This window comes from Pongo pygmaeus, chromosome 1 (genome assembly GCF_028885625.2).
Source record: "Pongo pygmaeus isolate AG05252 chromosome 1, NHGRI_mPonPyg2-v2.0_pri, whole genome shotgun sequence".
NCBI lineage: Eukaryota > Metazoa > Chordata > Mammalia > Primates > Hominidae > Pongo > Pongo pygmaeus.
In genome coordinates, this window is record NC_072373.2 from 57292839 (window position 1) to 57311910 (window position 19072).

Genomic DNA, 19072 nt, shown 5'->3' on the forward strand with positions numbered 1-19072 from the left:
ATTTTTCAACAAAGTTCTAAATTTACTTTAAGCTACTATGTAATAATACTATTTAATTTCCACTGGCTTCTACCACTTAAAAGCCATTTTCCCAGATGTAGTTTCTATATTATTTAATTTAAAACACAGTTAGGACTCATGGATTGAAATTTAAATCAGTCTTTAACCTTCTAGTGTTAGGGTTTATTTATTCTTTTAAAAGACTGCTTCTAGGTTAAAAACAAATAAACCTGCAAAGGAATCTAGAGAATCATTGGACAGCAAACAATACTTTAAAAGAAAATTTTTAGCAGGTCAGTGATAACTCCAATGGTTTAAATCTCCTTTACAGTGTTTTTGGTCTTTTACATTGGATTATGGTATGTTGTCATAAAAGATTCATGTTCAGATATTAAACATTACTTTGAGTGATTAATAATAAATTTATTTTTTTCTAACAAGTAATAGGCATTTTCTTTGTCTTTTCCTCATAATATGTAAGAAAAAACTGTTATAACTTTGAATTCATGATTATATCTTTGGGGTAAACATGATATATTTGGAAACTGCAATAAAAACAACAATTTAAAGGTATCATGACCAAAATATTTACTTCTTTAAGGCTAAAACTGACACTATAAAATAAGATATTTTAACTAAAATCTATAAGAAATAAACACAATAATATTTAATATAATTTAAAAAATTAACTTTTTTCATGTTAGTTTTTAAAAAGAGCCTGCTATTTATTATATTTTTTCTCTAAGCCATCATCATTTATAATATTAATGATCTAACTATTACGGCTTATTTTCCTAAATGCACAAAAGAAATAAAAGTATTAAGACAAAGAACTCAAATCATATTCATAAGGAATTAATTGCTTTAAAATCCTTATTTGTGAAAACAGAAATAAATGAAATTATGTTTTATGTGAAACTTCCAGGAATAATTGAACAATCATCACCCAAGAAAACAATGTGCATTGAATAAAGCAATTTTTTTTCTTAGAAATACTCATAGCTGACTTTATTCTAGATATAACACAAATCATAAATACTCAATGGCTACCCAATAATCTGATTAAACTTCATTGGACATATATATATATATGTGTGTGTGTGTATATATATATACATTTTTTTTCTTTTCCAGATATCTAGCCCTGTTTTTGCTTCTTAAACAAAAGAAAAAGAAAGGCTAATGTGATTTCTTAAAAACAAAAATGCATTTTTAAGTAAATGTTATTTTCCCACTTTCTGTTATACTTGGAAACACACTAATATATGTTCATTTATTATTAGAATGAATTATACATATTTCAACACACTCTATAAGTAGTATTTATACAGAACATATAAAAATTTCTCCAAAATGGCATAGCCTAGGTAAATAAGTTATCACTTAATATTCATTCCTGTTTGTTGCCCATTAAAATGCAGTGGCAAATCTGACAAAACAATAAGAGGAAGCTCGCCTGTGTGACTCTTTATTCGTATAATAATTGATTACTGCTGTGACAACATCCCACCTTTCTCACAGTTATGAAATGACTTCACTTTAAATTAATTGGCATCACCCTGAAATAAATTACCTGGCCGTGTGGTTGGGAAGCAAATCAGGCCCACATCTGATATAATTGGGGTGAAACTGTTATATAGGGATTGTGTGAGTGAAAACTAAAGATATAATTTTTACGTAGGAAATAAATGTGCAGAGACTAGTGATACTGAGACCAACTTGTCTGGTTTTGTTTTTAAGGAGAATTTTCTGTTTTTAGAATAAATTTCTTAAGTTTTCCAATAATTATTTATTTATGTTAGGCATAGCCTACATGATTGGGAATATTGGCTAATTATCTTCCATATAGACAAAGAAAAGAAAGTTCAATCTAAATTTCAAGTCTAGGATAATGAACCTAAACTTTTCTTGAAATTTCAGGAAAGAAATCTAGACCATTTTCCAAAATTATGGCCCAGAATGCTACTATGGTATAAAAGGCCAGGTTGATACTAAGCTTCATTAGAAGGGATATTGGAAAAGAAACTGAAAACACTTTTTTCTCTCCTTTTATTATATCAATATGTGTTTTCATCAACAATATCCTGAGTACACATAGTTGCTACACCACACAGAATTTTAAAAACTGTAGAGCAAAGTAACTAAAACAATGAAAGTGGGTAGAATGAATTCTACATATAGACAGACTGAAGAAAAACCCAAGAAATAAAAGCAAATTTGGGAAGGCAAAGTTGGAGATGAGATTATGTTTGTAATGCCCTAAAGATTTTAGATTTTTACAATATAGTATTAGAAAAAAATTTGATTATATCTTGAGGCAGAAATAGATCCTTTCTAGGCAAATATAAGAAACTACATATAAACTTAAAAGAATCATTATGGATGGAATTATTAATACTTGAAATACAAATAAATTCAAAAGGATTTTAGATAAATTCATGGATTATAGCTCCATAATTCATTGTTAAAAAGGTAAGATTAACTTAGAAATATACCATTTTACTTCCTTAGGTCTGACTAGTGGAGGGCAAGCAGAAATTTCATTAAAACACATTCTGTGGAAACTATAAGAAAGTGGAAAGCACTGTGCTTGGAAAAATCTTACAATTTGAAGGTCATTTCTATTTAAATATCTTGTAATTGTATTAATGTTTTACTGCTTACCTTAGTTTTTAATGTTAGCACCTCATTTCTTAAAGTTGATGGAAACATTTTTAGGAAATGGCATTAAACAATCATTGAATATTTAAATACATTTTCAGGAATGTTAATATTGTTATTCATTTCTTGCAAATTAATTTTTTTTACTTAAAATTTCATCCATAAAATTACTCATCGATGATAACTGATGAAATAAAATAACATATGGCATGAAAGAGACCACGTGTGTAAGATGTACATCTGATATTTTATTAAAAATCCTGACTGATAAGTATTCAAAAACCTGCAATTTTTTTCTTTTCTTTTATTTAATCAGAATACCTAGAATTGTCACTTAGGGTGGGAGTGAGTTGAGGAGGTAAATATTGTTATTGAGGGTCTTTGGCTGGGATTCTATTAGAGGTCATTTAACATCCAATTTTCAACAAACCATTTTGACACCAGCCATATTTTTTTAGGTACTATCAAGCACCTACTGTTTCTAGGTAGTGAAAGTTTGATTTGTGTCTTCTTTCACATCATTAGAGAAAACTTGAGAGGCAATCATTAAACATAAAGTCTTACTCTGTGGTAACGAGAAAGAAGTTGCAAACTGACTGGAAAGAGAAAATTGAAATACCTGATGAAAGGGATCATGTCTGGGCATTTGAGGATTAGTTGGAATTTAGATTCCAGACCTCAGAACAGTTCTAAATTGGAGAGGGGACTACACTGTTCTGTCAGAGCAGGGAGCCCACGTGGGAAAAGCACTGGTCAGAGCAGTGCTTTTTTTTCTGAGATTTTTTTCTTTTCATATCTAAAAGTGGGAATGTGATTTTAATTTCTAAGGTTCCTTTTATCTTCAAAAGTCAATTTTTTCTCCGAGAATAATTTTGAAGTTTCCCATTTAAATAGAGGTGAATTAAGGTTGGAATCTCTAGAATAAATGTTAAAAAGTGTAGCTATTTTCCACTAAGTGCACCTTAAGGCACATTGAATGCTTCACAACCAATTTCTATTTATGTCTTCTTTTAAAGAATTTGCAAATGTACGGGGAATATTCCATTTGCATATGTTTAAATGTTTATTTCTCATGACGAAGGGAAGACAAAATTTTGTCTATCAAATGAGTAGTTTGTGAAAACATAAAATAAGCCATGCTATTTTTCCTCCATTTTTTAATGTTCAAACAATCTAAAAGTAGAAATATCAATACAGATAAATAAATCTGTGCAAAGAAAATGGAAACGTGGGAGATCTGTTGAATCTTTACAGCTTCTCATATTGAAATGAAATTATTCGTATTTATCACAAGATATTTACATATAGAATGAAACAACTTTAGGGACATCTCAAAATAAATGCATTTAAAAATTGTTTGGGTTTTATAAACAAGTATCAGTGCTGAAGGAGTGAATAGATACTTCCCCACAATTGAGTAGATAATCTTGCAAATTTTTAAATTTTATGACTTGCTATATACTTCATCTTATAAGGATTTATCCATGCTCCTTAGTCTTCCACTTTCTTTTATATTTCTGTTAATATAAGAAAATCAGTATTCCCCACCCTTGAGGCCTTTTCATACATAACTCATCACATTTCATATGTGATGCCATTGAATTGAGCCAAGTGATATATTTTGAAAAACTTTGGTCCATGGTGCATTCAAGACATACATATAAATGCATATACATTCCTGTGACTTTAAAAAAAAATAATTTGAGAGGTGTAGCAGTTTTCATAACCACATTATTAGAAATAGTTGGAAAGAAACGGTAGAAGAAAAACAGTTAAATATATTAAATGAAGGCTTGTATTTTGGTTCAGAAATTCTCTTTTTACAAAAGTGAGATTTTTTTGAATAAAGCAATGGTATTTAAAATTGTGTATATGATGCTCAAAAGTCATTCATTCTGCCATGTGAAGATATGTATAATTCCTTACATTATAATGTAATAAGAATATTCAGTTTTGGTTTAAGACTATATTGTATCTCTATAAACTTTCTTTGTACTCCCCCAGTAGGAGATTAAATAGCTGGTAAAGCAAATACATTCTAAACAACTGAGTTAGAAATTCAGGCTTGATGTATAAAACGTTATTCATCTGTTTGGATAAAAGATGTTTTCTAAATCCTAAAAACAAAACAAAAGACAACGCATCGTGCTTGTATATTTAAAATATTGTAGCCCTGAAGTATAGTGATTAATTAGTTAACTTTGACCTTCCTCACAAAAAAGGGAGCCATTTTTTATGATTTGGAACCTGTTGGCTATTTACCAGTTTTTTATAAATCTCTGACTTTAGAAATCGAGGGAAAGAATCCTTGGCCATGAGACAATAGATTAATTTCTGAGCCTCATCAAAGCATTTGAGTGTTGGTTCAGCAATGTTCTTTGAGATGAGGTCTCTGGTACTGAAGTCAATGTTAATCTGTGGAAAATAAGGTTGCATATCATTGAATTAGTTTAATCAAAGAATGTATAGTTTATACATATATATTATTTAAAATTCTTTCTAAACACAAAGCTAATCTGATGTAAAACAGCAGAAAGGTCATGTATTCATTTTCTAGAATGCAGAACACATGCTTGGTTTAATTATTTTTCTTCCATGCTTGAGAGGGGTGGCATTGACAAGAAACAGTGGTGAAACCTTATTTTGAGATTTATTTTAAAAAAGGCAAAGTGAAAAAGCAAGCAAGATATTTTACGACTTTACATTTTTTTTCACCTACCTTTTCTTTTCTAACACTTTGACCCGAGTACATAAAATGTAATTTTCCTAGGCAGAACTGTTTCTAGAATTTATTAGGTTTGAATATACCAACTCATTCCCACTCTCCATATTTTCCTTTGTTCCTCACAACACTGCTTTTCTTTCTAATTTGTGTTTCTTTTTATTTGATAAATGGATCAAATAACATCCCCTCTTTACTGATTCTCATCTCTCCCACAGAACATATATCTACATATAATCTCCCTGTTTCTTTGCCTTTACCACACATAGGCATTTCCAGTGAGATCTAATGGAGATCTATTACATTGAAACACACCATTCACCTGCAAATACGTAAAATGCTCCAAACCTTCTTGTGGAGATACTAAGATCCTCACATATTCCAGGATATATTTTGAGAAGCAGAAAAGTGTATATCCAAATTATCTAACTTAAACTGAAAATATGAAGTTCAAAAGAGCTTTTTTTTTTTGAGATGGAGTTTTGCTCTTGTCGCCCAGGCTGGAGTGCAATGGCACAGTCTAGGCTCACTGCAACCTTTGCCTTCCAAATTCAAGCGATTCTCCTGCCTCAGCCTCCCTAGTAGCTGGGATTACAGGTGTGCTCCACCACGCCTGGCTAATTTTTGTATTATTAGTAGAGACGGGGTTTCACCATGTTGGCCAGGCTGGTCTTGAACTCCTGACCTCAGATGACCTGCCTGCCTCGGCCTTCCAAAGTGCTGGGATTATAGGGATGAGCCATCATACCTGTCCTCAAAAGAGATTTTAATCTTAAAATTAAAAGCTCACCATAGGCGGATTCTGTATCTGTCTTATTCATCATCCTATTTTCTAGCACTTAGCAGAATACCTACCACATAATAGTCAATCAATAAATATTTGTTAAATGGAATTTAAATGTCCCTTGGAAAAATGCAGGAGATGGTAAAAATGTTAGAATTTTGGAGTCTGGAACTATAAATGACAATTTATGGTGCACTAAATTGAGATTAAACAATAGGCACAGACACCTGCAATCAAATTCCTCCTCAGCTACTTACTTGCTGTTTGCATGAGTGCAACAGTTTTTATAATTTCCTTTAATTTTCAATTTCCATAGTGTAAAAGAGAATGGTAATAGCACCTAAGAGAATAGTAATAGCACCTATCTTAAAATGTTTTAAGGATTAAATGACACAAGAATACCAAACTATTTTAATATTATTATTCTAGGAAGAAAAGAATAAAAAAAAGTAATTTGAAAAGAATCATCAAAAGGCCACTATTTGCTCATAGATCTTTCCTTTCCTTTGGAACTTCAGCTACTCATGATCCCAGAATATACCTCCACTTTTCTTCCTTTGATTACCTTCTTGAGTCCCTCATCAAAGTTCCAGAACAAGTGCCAAAATAATCTTAAAGATCTGAAAATCTGGAATCAGTTGTCCATTTATTATACTGGAAGATGGTGCACGGCAGTGGAAACACTTGGGGATCCTTTTCAAGTCTGTCCTCTAACACTTAGGGCTTGGGTGACCTTGGGTGAGTTAGCTTAATATTTCTGAGTTTCTGCTTCTTCAGTTTTAAGCTGCTGATAGTTTTTGACCCAGTGATATAAGAATTAAAGCAGGATGATCCATATATTTATTATTTCACAAAAAATTTTGAGTGTCTGTTATGTACAAGATGCTGCTGTATTTGGGGAAACAAAACCAACAACTAAATAAATGTTTTAGATTTAAAGTTGAAAGATAAGAAGAAGATGTTGCTCTAAGAATCTGGGGAAAAACACTTAGGGCAGAAAAAATAAACAAATAAACACAAAGTCCCTAATGCAAGAAAAAAATTGTTAGGTTCTAAAGAGCCACTACACCTTGAGAGCCAGAGTGTAGGGTGTAAGCAAGGAATTTTTGTTATAATGTTGTAAAAGGAGATCCAGGCTAGGTGTTGTAGAGCTTATGTGCTGTGTTCAGGACTTCTTATTTTCCTGCTAGAAGCAATAGAAAGATACTGAAAGGTTTTGTGCAGTTAAGTGGCACAACAACTTATATAATGAACCTATACAGTGTCTGCCTCATCGTGGGAATCAATAGTGGCTATTATCAAGATCTTGTAGTGGTTTTTAAACATCTACTATAGTCTGTTTCATAAACTTATCTGGTGTTGTGGGAATATGAGAATATATGTAGCCTGTTTCTTCAATTAAACTGTATTGTTAAGTCTTTAACAGCATCATCTGTGATTTGTCTAACTTTGTATTTCCCCTAGTGGTTAAGCAGAGGAAACTAACCTGTTTAGACAATCATCAAGGGAGTTTTTTACTGACAGCATGGCCAAGGTGTGGCTGCCAAACAGTGCTAGCTTATTATTATTATTGTTGTTGTAACTGAACACCTATAATAATTCCCCATTTCCTACTTAAAAAGTCCAAAGCCATGATTTTGACATTCATGGCCTTTACAATGTAATACCTACTTACACATTTCTTCTCTTTTATGTCTGCCCTGTATTCCCATCAAGCTAGACAATTCCACTTACATTTCTTGTATATTTTTACTTTTAAACATTTCTCATAATATCTCAATCAAACTGAAAGTCACTCCTTTTATCCTAAGTCTTTCACAAGTCTTTTTGTCTTTAAGACTAAATTTAACTAACACCTAACATTGAAGTTTATGTGTGGATTTTTTTTCTTTCTGATCTGTTAAGGGATTTTGCATTGCTAAGATGATATTTACATTTTGAACATCCTTTACTATGCCTTGCACACTGTAAGAACTCAATAAATACATGTATAAGCGAGTGAAATAATGGTTCAATATTTGTTCAAAATCATGTCTAAATTTTAGAGAGAACTCTTCAATTTCAACATAATAATGCTAATTAATATTATTACTGAAATATATTAACCTTGTACTTCCGACTTATGCTCGTCATTTTTCTGAGTTGCCTATTTTCCTACCAAGGAACTGCCAGCATCAGCAATTGGTAGCTAAGTGATGAGCAGGTTTACTGTTCTCAGGAGATGATCAGTAGTCTTATAAAGCTGTGTCTTGGCAATTCAGCTTAATGTCAGTGACAAAACATCACACCTCCATGTTTGTGTAAATGTAATTATATTTCTTAAAGTTGTTCCAGCTAGAAACATAGGAATTGTCTCTGACACCTCTTTTTTCTCTGATCACTTATGTTGTGTGTTTGTGCGTGTGCACATGCGCATATGCATGTAAATTCTTTTTTTTATTTTCTAATTTCACAATGGTCTTTTTCATTCTCACTCTTATTTTTCCAGCTTAGGGCTTTATAACCAACATTTCCCCTAAGTTATGGAATTTATCATTTATCTGATACCTCTTTTTACAGTATCTTTCCCTTCTGAACACAATAAATAATATTACTAAGCCAGTTTTACCAAAATATAACTTTTATCATATAAAAATTCAGCTGAAAACCCATTATTTTCTATAACATAAAAGTTAAACATCTCACTGTGGCATTTGAGATTCTTCACACCCTGACTTTAATATGTTGTTTTGAAATCAACTTCTACTTTTTCCTATTGATATACATAAACTGGATTACTCTCTGTTCCCAAAGTGAATATTTTACCTAAAACTTTTGCTTACACTATTTCACCATCTAAAATTCCTTTTGCTCCCTTAATTATATCCTGTACAGATTGTCTTCCACTTTTATCATTTACCTTAAGTTGAATATCCTCTGAGAAGCCTTCCTTGTTCACAGAAAGAAAGTTACTATAATTTCCTTTATATTATATTCAATTTTGGTTTAAAAATCTCCAGAAGATTGGCCGGGCATGGTGGCTCATGCCCGTAATCCCAGCTTTTTGGGAGGCTGAGGTGGGCAGATCACCTGAAGCCAGGAGTTAAAGACCAGCCAGATCCAACATGGTGGAACCCCGTCTATACTAAAAATACAAAAATTAGCCAGGCGTGGTGGCGGGTGTCTGTAATCCCAGCTACTCGGGAGGCTGAGGCAGGAGAATTGCTCGAACCCAGGAGTTGGAGCTTGCAGTCAGTCGAGATCGTGCCACTGCACTCCAGCCTAGGCGACAAAGCGAGACTCCGTCAAAAAAAAGAAAAAAAAATTCCAGAATTGATTTTTTAAACAGATTTGAATACAAAAGCTTCTGATAATATTAAGTATTCAATGTGATTATCAGAGAAAGATTTGTCACTATAGATGGATTCAATAGTTCATGAAGTGGAATTAAGCTGTCTTTAATTTACTATCTTCTCTCTATTTCTTTTACTAATTTTTTATTCTCCACAGGTCTTTGAAAAATACAAGCAGAGCGTGTATGTATTCTCCAAGTTCTGCCTTAAGTCTTTTCCTTCTTGACTTTTTCCTTAGTGATTTTGTCTTCTCCCATGGCAAAGTATTTTGAACAATAACATCAACTCTAAAATCATCATAAGGATACTTCAAAATGATTATTTTAACTGTATATAATATTATTTTAATTAAACATTAGTACTGATGTGCTAAGTCTTCATATGGCTGCTTTATGCTAAATATCACACACCCATATAAGATGGATAATATTATCCTCATTTGGTGGTGGAGGGGAGAGTCTTAACATATTTTGGAAAGCTATCTACTTTATTTTTAGTAATTTTTTCAATTTATTTATTTGGAGTATTTATGGAGTAGGTGCTTAGGAACTGTGCTAGGATTTGAAGATAAAAGATGATTAAGGTAAAAAGTCAATCAAGAAATCAGATTTTGAAAAAGCAACCCAAAAGAAAAAAATTGCTTCCCTAAGGAAAAGCTTTCTGAAGGAAATGAAATTTTAAGCTGATTTTTCAAGTAATATTATGACTATGAAATATTAAAAAGGAAACTTGCACATGGAATGGTAAACTGGAAGAAGCCCTGTGGGTTTTGAGAAGAAAGATAAATCACAAAAGGCATAAAAGTGCCAAATCATGTAGGACATTGTAGGTCTTATTAAGGACTTCTTTATTTATTCTGAGGCCAATGAGAATTTTAAGTAAGGGACTAATGTAACCACATGTTTGAAAAAGCATCTCTGGCTCACGTGTGGTATAATAGCTGGCTGTGGGTGAAGGAAAGAAAAATTAGGATACCACGCCAGGAGATCAGGAGGACAATTGATGGTGAATTAGGTTTGGTAATGTCACAGAGAATAAAGAGAAGTACATAGATTTCAAAGCTATTCAGAAAGTAGAATGAATGGGACTTGTGATTGAATAGTTATGAGCTAGGGCAAGGGAGAATATCTTTTTAAGAATAGCTGGATATTAGAAATAGTCTAAAGAAAGAGATGACAGAAAATGCTGATGGATTGAATATAGGGTATGTGAGAAAGAGAAGAACCAAGGGATGACTACAAATTATTTAGCCAGAAGAGTGGAAGAACAGAGTGGTTATTAACAGAGATAGAGAGAACTTGGGTTGGAGAAAGCTTTGAGCAGGAAATCGGGACTCAGATTTAAATTTGTTAAGTTTGAGATTCCCTTTTAAAGCCATAGAACTAGAAGAGATCATCAGGAGAGTGAGTGGAAGCAGAAAATAGATGACGAGTGTGTCTTCTCATTATAATACATGTTGGATTATGAGTAGGAACAGGAAAAGAAATGGTGAAAGAGCAGTCAGTAGGGGAGAAAGAAATCCAGTCCTAGAAGCCAGTTTAAGGTATTTCCATTAAGAGGGAGTCATATGTTTTGTTAAATGCCCCAGAAGTCAATTCTGGTGATGTATGGAACTATGCTATAAAGAGTGCCTTATCTTTCCTTTTCAACTCCCTCGAAATTTTAGTAAGATAGACATATATATCTTACTAAATAATATATATAACTTAATATGTGTATATATATATATATAGAGAGAGAGAGAGAGAGAAAGTTACATATAGAGTTATATATAACTGTCTCTCTCTATATAACTCTGAAATATTAAAGAGGAGACTTGCACCTGGAATGGTAAATAGGAATATATATATATATACACACACACATATAAACATATATATACATACACATACATACATATTTCTTCCTTTAATAGAGTCACTCCTTGGGACATGTCTGTGAACTGCACTCCCAACTTGGCACTCCTCTCAAATGTGATTTTTGGTTGTATTCTACCAGAAGATACTTGGATACATTTCTATCTCTAAAAGTAAGACAGATGAAATACTGAGTTTGAAGTATACTGAAGGTGGGACTCCATCAGGAGGTGACACTCTAGAAATTCATACTTGCCAGTTGCATGTTGAAGGCACTCCTGAGACGCTTGGAAGCTACAGAGAAGCTTAGACTTTGCTGAGCATCTCTAACTATGAACTACAGAGTGTGGGCTGAACATTATATCAATTAATCAAAAAAACAGTGCCGTATGTATTTTATTTACTGACATAAATAGCTACTTGTATTGTTTGTAGGATACCCTTTGGTTTCAATGACTTTCAATATTGTGTTTGTGAAATATAATATTTTATTTGCTTATTTTTCAAAAGGTCATAAATTATCTTAGATTTCTGAAACCACTACACTGCCAATCTTAGAAAACAAGACACAGGATTGTGGTTCTTAGAAAATGACAGCTGAGATGTCATCACAACCATTTAGAGGCTTTTAAATCCCATCAGTTTTGAAAAGGTCTTGACACAACTGACATTGACAACAATCCATTGCATTAAAATGACTGCTTTATGAATGATGTTTCAGGTAGTTGTGTAAAACAATTTTATTAGGAAGACCCAGGATATTTTGATACACATGTGATTTTTGTTAACTGAAAGTGATGCAAACCAAATTTATTTTCTCTACACCAACAGTCTTAAATTCTTTTGGCTTTCAATAAATTACTTTAGCAGAAAGAATACATTTTAAAATGTACCTTTTGGCTCTCTTGTGACCCTAATCTGTGCTTTATGTATTTTTACATAATTTGAATGAAAAGTTTTCAACTGTGCTCTCATATTCAAATTAGATAGCCTTTCCTCATTTAGAATATATAGTGTAGCAGGAGACTGTCATTATGCAAAGGGTGTGTGCATGCATAAGTAAAACGCCTTACAAAAATGTAGCCGGCAGCATCTTAGACCTCATTCACAACCGAGCTTTAAAATTACTATTCAAATTAAGGCCATCTATAATAATGTTTTTGGTTACATAATTCTTTTAATCACCACTAACACCTCAAGTATTACTTCATTTTGGCATCATTAAAAGCAAATGAATATCCTAAAATGTATTCTCAAAGATGGCTATTAAAGTTGAATATAACAAAGTTTGTAACATCTAGAAGGAATTCATCCCTGCATAAGACTGTATCCTTTTGTTGTCATTGGCTTTGGAGGCAGAAATAGATGATACAAGGTGGGAGGTAAGATTAACACCTTAAATTGGGAAAGAGAAATGAGAGAAATATAATTCAAAAGCATCCTGATTAATTAGACAAGTAGTCAAAGCAAAGATAGAACTGAATAGAAACCAGATGCTTCTCCGATTTCTGTGGTGATAAAGGAGATGACACATATGAAATCATAACGTGTACGGATGGCTAAAAATAGATCTACAAAAGCTACAGCTACACTGGAGCAGCTGAAAGGGAATCAGATTGATCTGTTTCCATCACCAATCCCAACATGCTAAACTAAGATCATTTTAAGTGGCACAGAGACACATAAGTGTAAAGAACACCTGAGCCTTTTGTTTTTGAGTTGAAACGCAGAAATTATTTTTTGAAGCACAGAATGATTCTGCAGATTATTAGAAGAAATACTTCTGACACTTTTTTCCTTCTAATGTCATATTTGAATCTAGGCTTCATAGTCTAAGAAGTTACACAAATTGGAGAGAATATGAGAAGAGAAATAAAACTGTTGATAGGAAGATATATTGTATGTGACTAGATAATTTTATGCTTCTACTTTTATCATAAACATCAAGTATCCCAGGCTATGTCATAAACACTTCAAATTAGTGGTAGATCTAGGGGAAGAAATTTGAAACTTAAAAGTATGGGCTGAAGACCTCCCTCTCCATGGATCTTAATGACTGCAGGGCTCATCATTTTATCTCTAAGCCTCAATTTTCCACCTTAAAATGTGAATGAATGTAATACTTCCCTAAGAGAGAGAACGTGATGACCAAACGAGATAATCCATGTAAAATCTCTGTACAGATATTATAGTTTCTTTAGCTCTCCTTTTCTCTTTCTCTCTCCCTCCCTCTTTCTGTTCTCCCTTTCTTCTTTTGAAGGAGAGGTCTTTAAGAAGGAATGAATAAAAATGTGGAAATCACTGGGATCCAGAAGGTGCAGTTAACTTCAATTTATACTTGAACACACACAATAGTAGGCTTCTTTCACTGCTGGACCAGTCTTCTAGGCACTGGCTAGTCCTTTGCTTGGCTCTTCTTCCTCTTCCTCTCCTATTCTTCTCTCTTCCCATCTTGTCTTGTTTCCCTCTATAGTCAAATTTCTGGTCAAAGCTTACCAGTTACTTCTTCGAAATACATTCCCTGATCCTCTAGACTTGGATTTTCCTGTTGCAAACTACCATCTCACCTTATATTTCCTTGTTAGGACACTCATGGAAGTTTATTATAATTATTATTTTTTATCTGGTGTCTTTCTACCAGAATATGAGGAAGGATCTACTCAGAGACCATGACTGTCTTTTTCTTAGCTGCACCAGCATAATGCTTAGCAGATAGTAAGTATTCAAGTATTGATTAATGAACAAAAACCTAGAAAATTAACAAATAAGCAAGCACATTATATCCAGAGATGATTCTGTAGTTGGGGGAGCACTGTTGGCTAACAGTCACTAGTAGGGCAGAAATAAGCTATGCAAAATAACATCAACATATACAGGAAGTGGCATTTAAAAATGCAAAGAAAAAATACGAATATAAAATGCAGATTACAAATTGGCATCACAGTAATAGGATAAAATGCTCCTAGATGCCTATTTTCATGGGCTTTTCTCTGTCAACAACTCATATCTGTTTCTTCCCCTAAGACTCAGTTTAAAACTATCCTTATTTATAATGAAGGTCTTATCTCAATATGCTGCTGTCTCACTGGTATTTAATCACCATATCCTTCCAGGTAGCATAAAAATAATTTCGTCTTTGTTTTGCACTTAATCATTTGTTGCTTTGCCATTTTCTCTAGTTCTATACACTTTATTTTTTAACCCAACTATATTGAAAAGTTCTTTAGAGTCAAACTAAGGTTTCTATTTATTTTCTTACATTTCGTTATCGAGAGCTGCCTAGCACAGCAACACATTGTGTTATACTTACGTGTTTATTATCTGTTTTCCTGCCTAAACTGAGCTTCTCTTCCATGGAGGGATTTTATCTTATAAGGATGTGACTAGGCACAGAATAAAAAACATTTATTGATGTGAAAGATAATGTGACTCAATAAGCAACATTGTGCTGCATCAAAAATAAAAGTAAAAAGCCAAACACAAATGTTAAAAAGTGTCCTGCGCAGACACGTGAAGATGTACTCTCCTTTATGACTATAATTTCTTCTTTGTTTTATGAGATATAGTGTCCTCACATTTGGTAGATACATTTAAGAATTAAACATTTTCTGCTGTTTTTTGGCTTAAAAAACTACCAATGTGTTTTTTCCTGGATTGTTGACAGTGTGAAATTGAATTTATATAATTTTTAAACATTACACCATGATATGATTTGATACTATTTTCTAATTTCATAGAATGACAATCAACATTAAAAATTTCCCTTTAATGACATATTTTTCATCCTCTATGACTTTCTTTTCAATATAGGGGAATGACGACATAAATATAATATAAATTTTAAATATGTTAATTTCTTAGCTGAATATGAAAATATTATTAAAATTTTCAAATATTATTTTCTCAAAGTTAAGTAATATTTTCTTGAAAATTCAATAATCTGAAATTAGCAATCCAAGCTGAAGCAAAAATAAGTACAAGTTTAAGAATTTTTTTCTTTGCCACTCCCACATTATTAGTATGTACAAAGTAGAGATACTTTAAAAATATCTATTTCTCTAATAATTTTCTTATTTTCAAGCCACTTAGTCAAAATACTTGGGTCATGATTTTTTTTTCTGCTATATTTTCTCCTGAAGCCATCTAGGTACAATTTACTCAATGAGCAACTCTTTTTATTTGGACCTGGCAATTTGCAAACCCATTTTTATAATAAGTGTTCACATTTCCACTTCTCTCAAGTCTTAACATTGCTTATCTACATATGTTCTTAGAAATAAACTAAGGGTTGTTTCAATAGTTAGTTTCAATAGCACTTATCGTGACTTGTTTAAAGAAAGAAAGGAATTAACATTCCTTAAAAACCATCCTGCATGATGTAAACCCTAGACACAATCTCATGTATCATTCTCGTTTTTCCTATGTAAATGTATCATTATGCTTTTTCAGATGAGGAAACTGAGGCAGAGAGATAAATAGCTTATGACAGAATTACACAAGTGAGGGATCAGGATTTGAACCCAGGTCTAGATAGCTCCAAACTTTAGTTTTTCTGCTACATCATACTAACACCCTGTTAATTTGGAAACCAGAGAGAATGTAACACTTTAAAGGAGAGGACATAAAATCCAGCTGAAATTATCATCTCTCATAGAGACCTGAAAGTTCAATATATAGTCTTTCCTATTAGAGTAGGAAACTGATACCCATTAGTAAAGTCAATTTATAGTCAGGGATAATTTAGTAAATTTCATATAGTTTAATTGTAAATTGCCCAATTGCATCAGTAAATAATTATTAAGTCATGTTAGCAATGAAATAGGTGAAATAAAGGTATAAAACTTTGAAAAGAAAGTAAACGGAATATAATAGGCATATGAGTAACATGACCTTGTTGTTCTTTATTTTACCAAGGAAACTGGTTATAATTTAGATTCTTTGTAAGAGTCTGTTATACAACTACAGTGTAATATAGAATATAGAAAAACGGAGAATATTCTCATATAAATCTCATTCTTGATTTAATTTTCCACTTGTGCAAATCATATTTTCCAACCATCTCAAATATGTCACCGAGTCTTGTCAAGTCTGCCTACTGAATATATCTAGAATACATTCCATCATTTCTTTATCCCCACTGCTGCCTACCTATCCAACCTCATCCCCAACTCCTCTACTCACATTAGCAATATCAATATGCCTGCAATTTCTGGAAAATGCTAGGCAGCTTTATACATTGGTGCTTTCAGTGCTGGAATAGTGTTTCTTCATTCATTCTTTTCATAAAATATGACTCATTTTTCATGTGTGAACCACACTGCAAATCTAACTTTAACTCTCTAGGTAGATTAAATCACTCTTTCCTACCGTGCTAATAATGAACTTTAAATGAAGCTTTATTATTATATCACCCATTGTGTATTTGACTAGTTTTATTATGTGTCAGTCTCTTCTTTCACTCTGTAACTTCACTGTGGGAACAGATATTCAAAAAATCAGTTTAATGAATAAACATACTAATAGTATCACTATATTTAACACATAACTGATGAACTATAGAGAAATACCTTGAAGATTGCAATTAGTATAATATAGAACAAGCAAACTTCCTTTAGTAATTTGAATAGGAAACAACTAATAGAAAATGATGGGAAACAGAATAAGTATTTCATATATATATATGTATATATAAACATGGGGTATATATATTTATACTTGCATATTTTCAGTTAATTTGGTAATATCTAAAAGCATTTTTAGAGACACTTCAAGGAAAGACTATAATTTATTACTTGGAAAGCAGCCATCAATTTAATTATATTTTGTTTTATCAAAATTAATTAGATGTACAATCTATAAAAAGCTGTGAAGTTTTATATCCCAAAATAATAGCTACACTATTTAGTTAAATTATTACAATATAAATTAATTTGGGAAGAAAAGGTTAGGAAAATAAATAAAACTATTTTATCAAAATTGATGGTTTATTATATATTATAACCTTAAATTCAGCTATAATTAAAAGATGGCATTTTGTGTTAGAAGATTTTTCACACACAATGTTTCAAAATATTATCCTAAAGCAACTACTATTAATTAGATGAATTCATAAAGGAGGAAAAAATATGTTTTTCAGACCAATATAATAATAAGTAGGATATCTTTAGGGTTAATTTCAAAGCAAAATGACACATCAATCAACCTGACAAATCCTACATGCAACATTTTCAATTTTCCAGAATTATTTATTGATTCTTAGATGATGACTTGGAAATAAATGTTGAAATAGCTCTACAGGAGTTAAAGTTCTTTTTCCACCCCCATGAATTCCAGGCCATGCTTCAGTGGTTCACGTGACTATTAATGTTATACTAGACTAATATAAGCTGCAGTAATTAATGTCTATCTAAAACTTGAACTATTAGTAATACGGTAACTAACTTTATGTCTCACATTTTCTGAAAGTGTTTTCATTTCATCTAGTCTATCTTTTTTTCCTATAAGAACAACCATCCTCTCATACCACGAATCCTCGTTTTGGATCAGAATACATAGTAACTGTCACTTATAAAGATGTCAGCATTTCACCTCTGTAGGAAAGATGATTGGTAATAGTAGTTGGTTTGGTACTAGTAGTTTAATGGAGCTTCCTGTTTGTAGGTTACTTATACATTAACACTCTTTGTTCATGTAACGTATTCAGCAAGAAATCCAAAGCAGTTTACAAATGTAAATTGCTTAAAGTTTACAGTTAAAATTTTAAAAGGATTTGAAGATGATTATGGTTTTGGCTCTGGAAATTAAATCAACTGTAAATGAGATATTCCACATATAAAACACTTTTGCGGGGCTATTATCAGAGTCATTGCAGGTTTCTCCCCAAGGCTCTTCCTAGTTTCCTGATCTTTATGCAGCACAGGTGAGTCCTGGTCACTTGATACAGAGCCCCACATCTTTGGTTCAATTTTACCGTCAAAGAAATAAAGGCAAGCAACATATTAATTTGTTTAAATTAATCCCCACACATTAATTTGTTTTTAAATATTCAAGAATGTATCCATATTGACTTTGTCTAATTCCTAGTTTGGCAAAATAAAAGCAAGAAACTACACTGGAAATTCAACAGCATTTTGAAGTAGGATTTATATTGGGTTGACTTTAGCGCTGTTTGAGATATTTGACGTTATTTTTCAAGGGCCTGAGTATTGTTCCAAAGAGACAGAAATATTAGTCATACCTAGCCCATAATAAGTGTTGAAAAATACTTACTGAATCAATGAAAGAAAAGAGAGTCATCTTAAGGAATTTCTCTTGGAATCTACTGACATTTTCCATTTAAACACATAGCGAGAATTTGATTATCTTTTAGATGGATTTAAGGTCTTCTAATTCGGAGCAGATCTGTTACAGGATGACTCTTCACTATTCTGAAGTAGTTCACTCACCTCTTTAGGTGCATCAGCTTCAATGAATTCAGAATAAATCATCTTGGCTTTGGAAGCAATTTTTTCTGCATTTTTCGTTTTCTTAAAGTCTTCACAGGCAAGCCAGAACTCAACATTTTCTTCACTAAACTCTGATTTTAGAAATGTTCGAAAAGCATCTAGACCAGCTATGAAATACATGAGAAAAAGTTTTATATAATAGCATACAGAGTAGTAATATGACCAAAATGAGTACATTGTATAATATGAGCATTTACTGGATATTCAGTGGC

The 19072-nt window shown here is 32.2% G+C and overlaps 1 protein-coding gene across 3 annotated transcripts in view; it reads right to left on the bottom strand.

Annotated features, from left to right (window-relative positions):
- Positions 1–2047: 2047 nt before the first annotated feature.
- Positions 2048–19072, bottom strand: part of RGS21 (regulator of G protein signaling 21) — a 52668-nt gene continuing 35643 nt past the window's right edge. For all 3 annotated transcript variants that reach the window (XM_054439477.1, XM_054439488.1, XM_054439496.1), the window contains exons 4-5: positions 18801–18967; positions 2048–5076 (exon numbers count right to left, since the gene is read on the bottom strand). In XM_054439477.1, the coding sequence (XP_054295452.1) occupies positions 4873–5076; positions 18801–18967 (371 nt within the window). In that variant the 3' untranslated portion in view covers positions 2048–4872. The remainder of the gene's footprint in view (positions 5077–18800; positions 18968–19072) is intronic.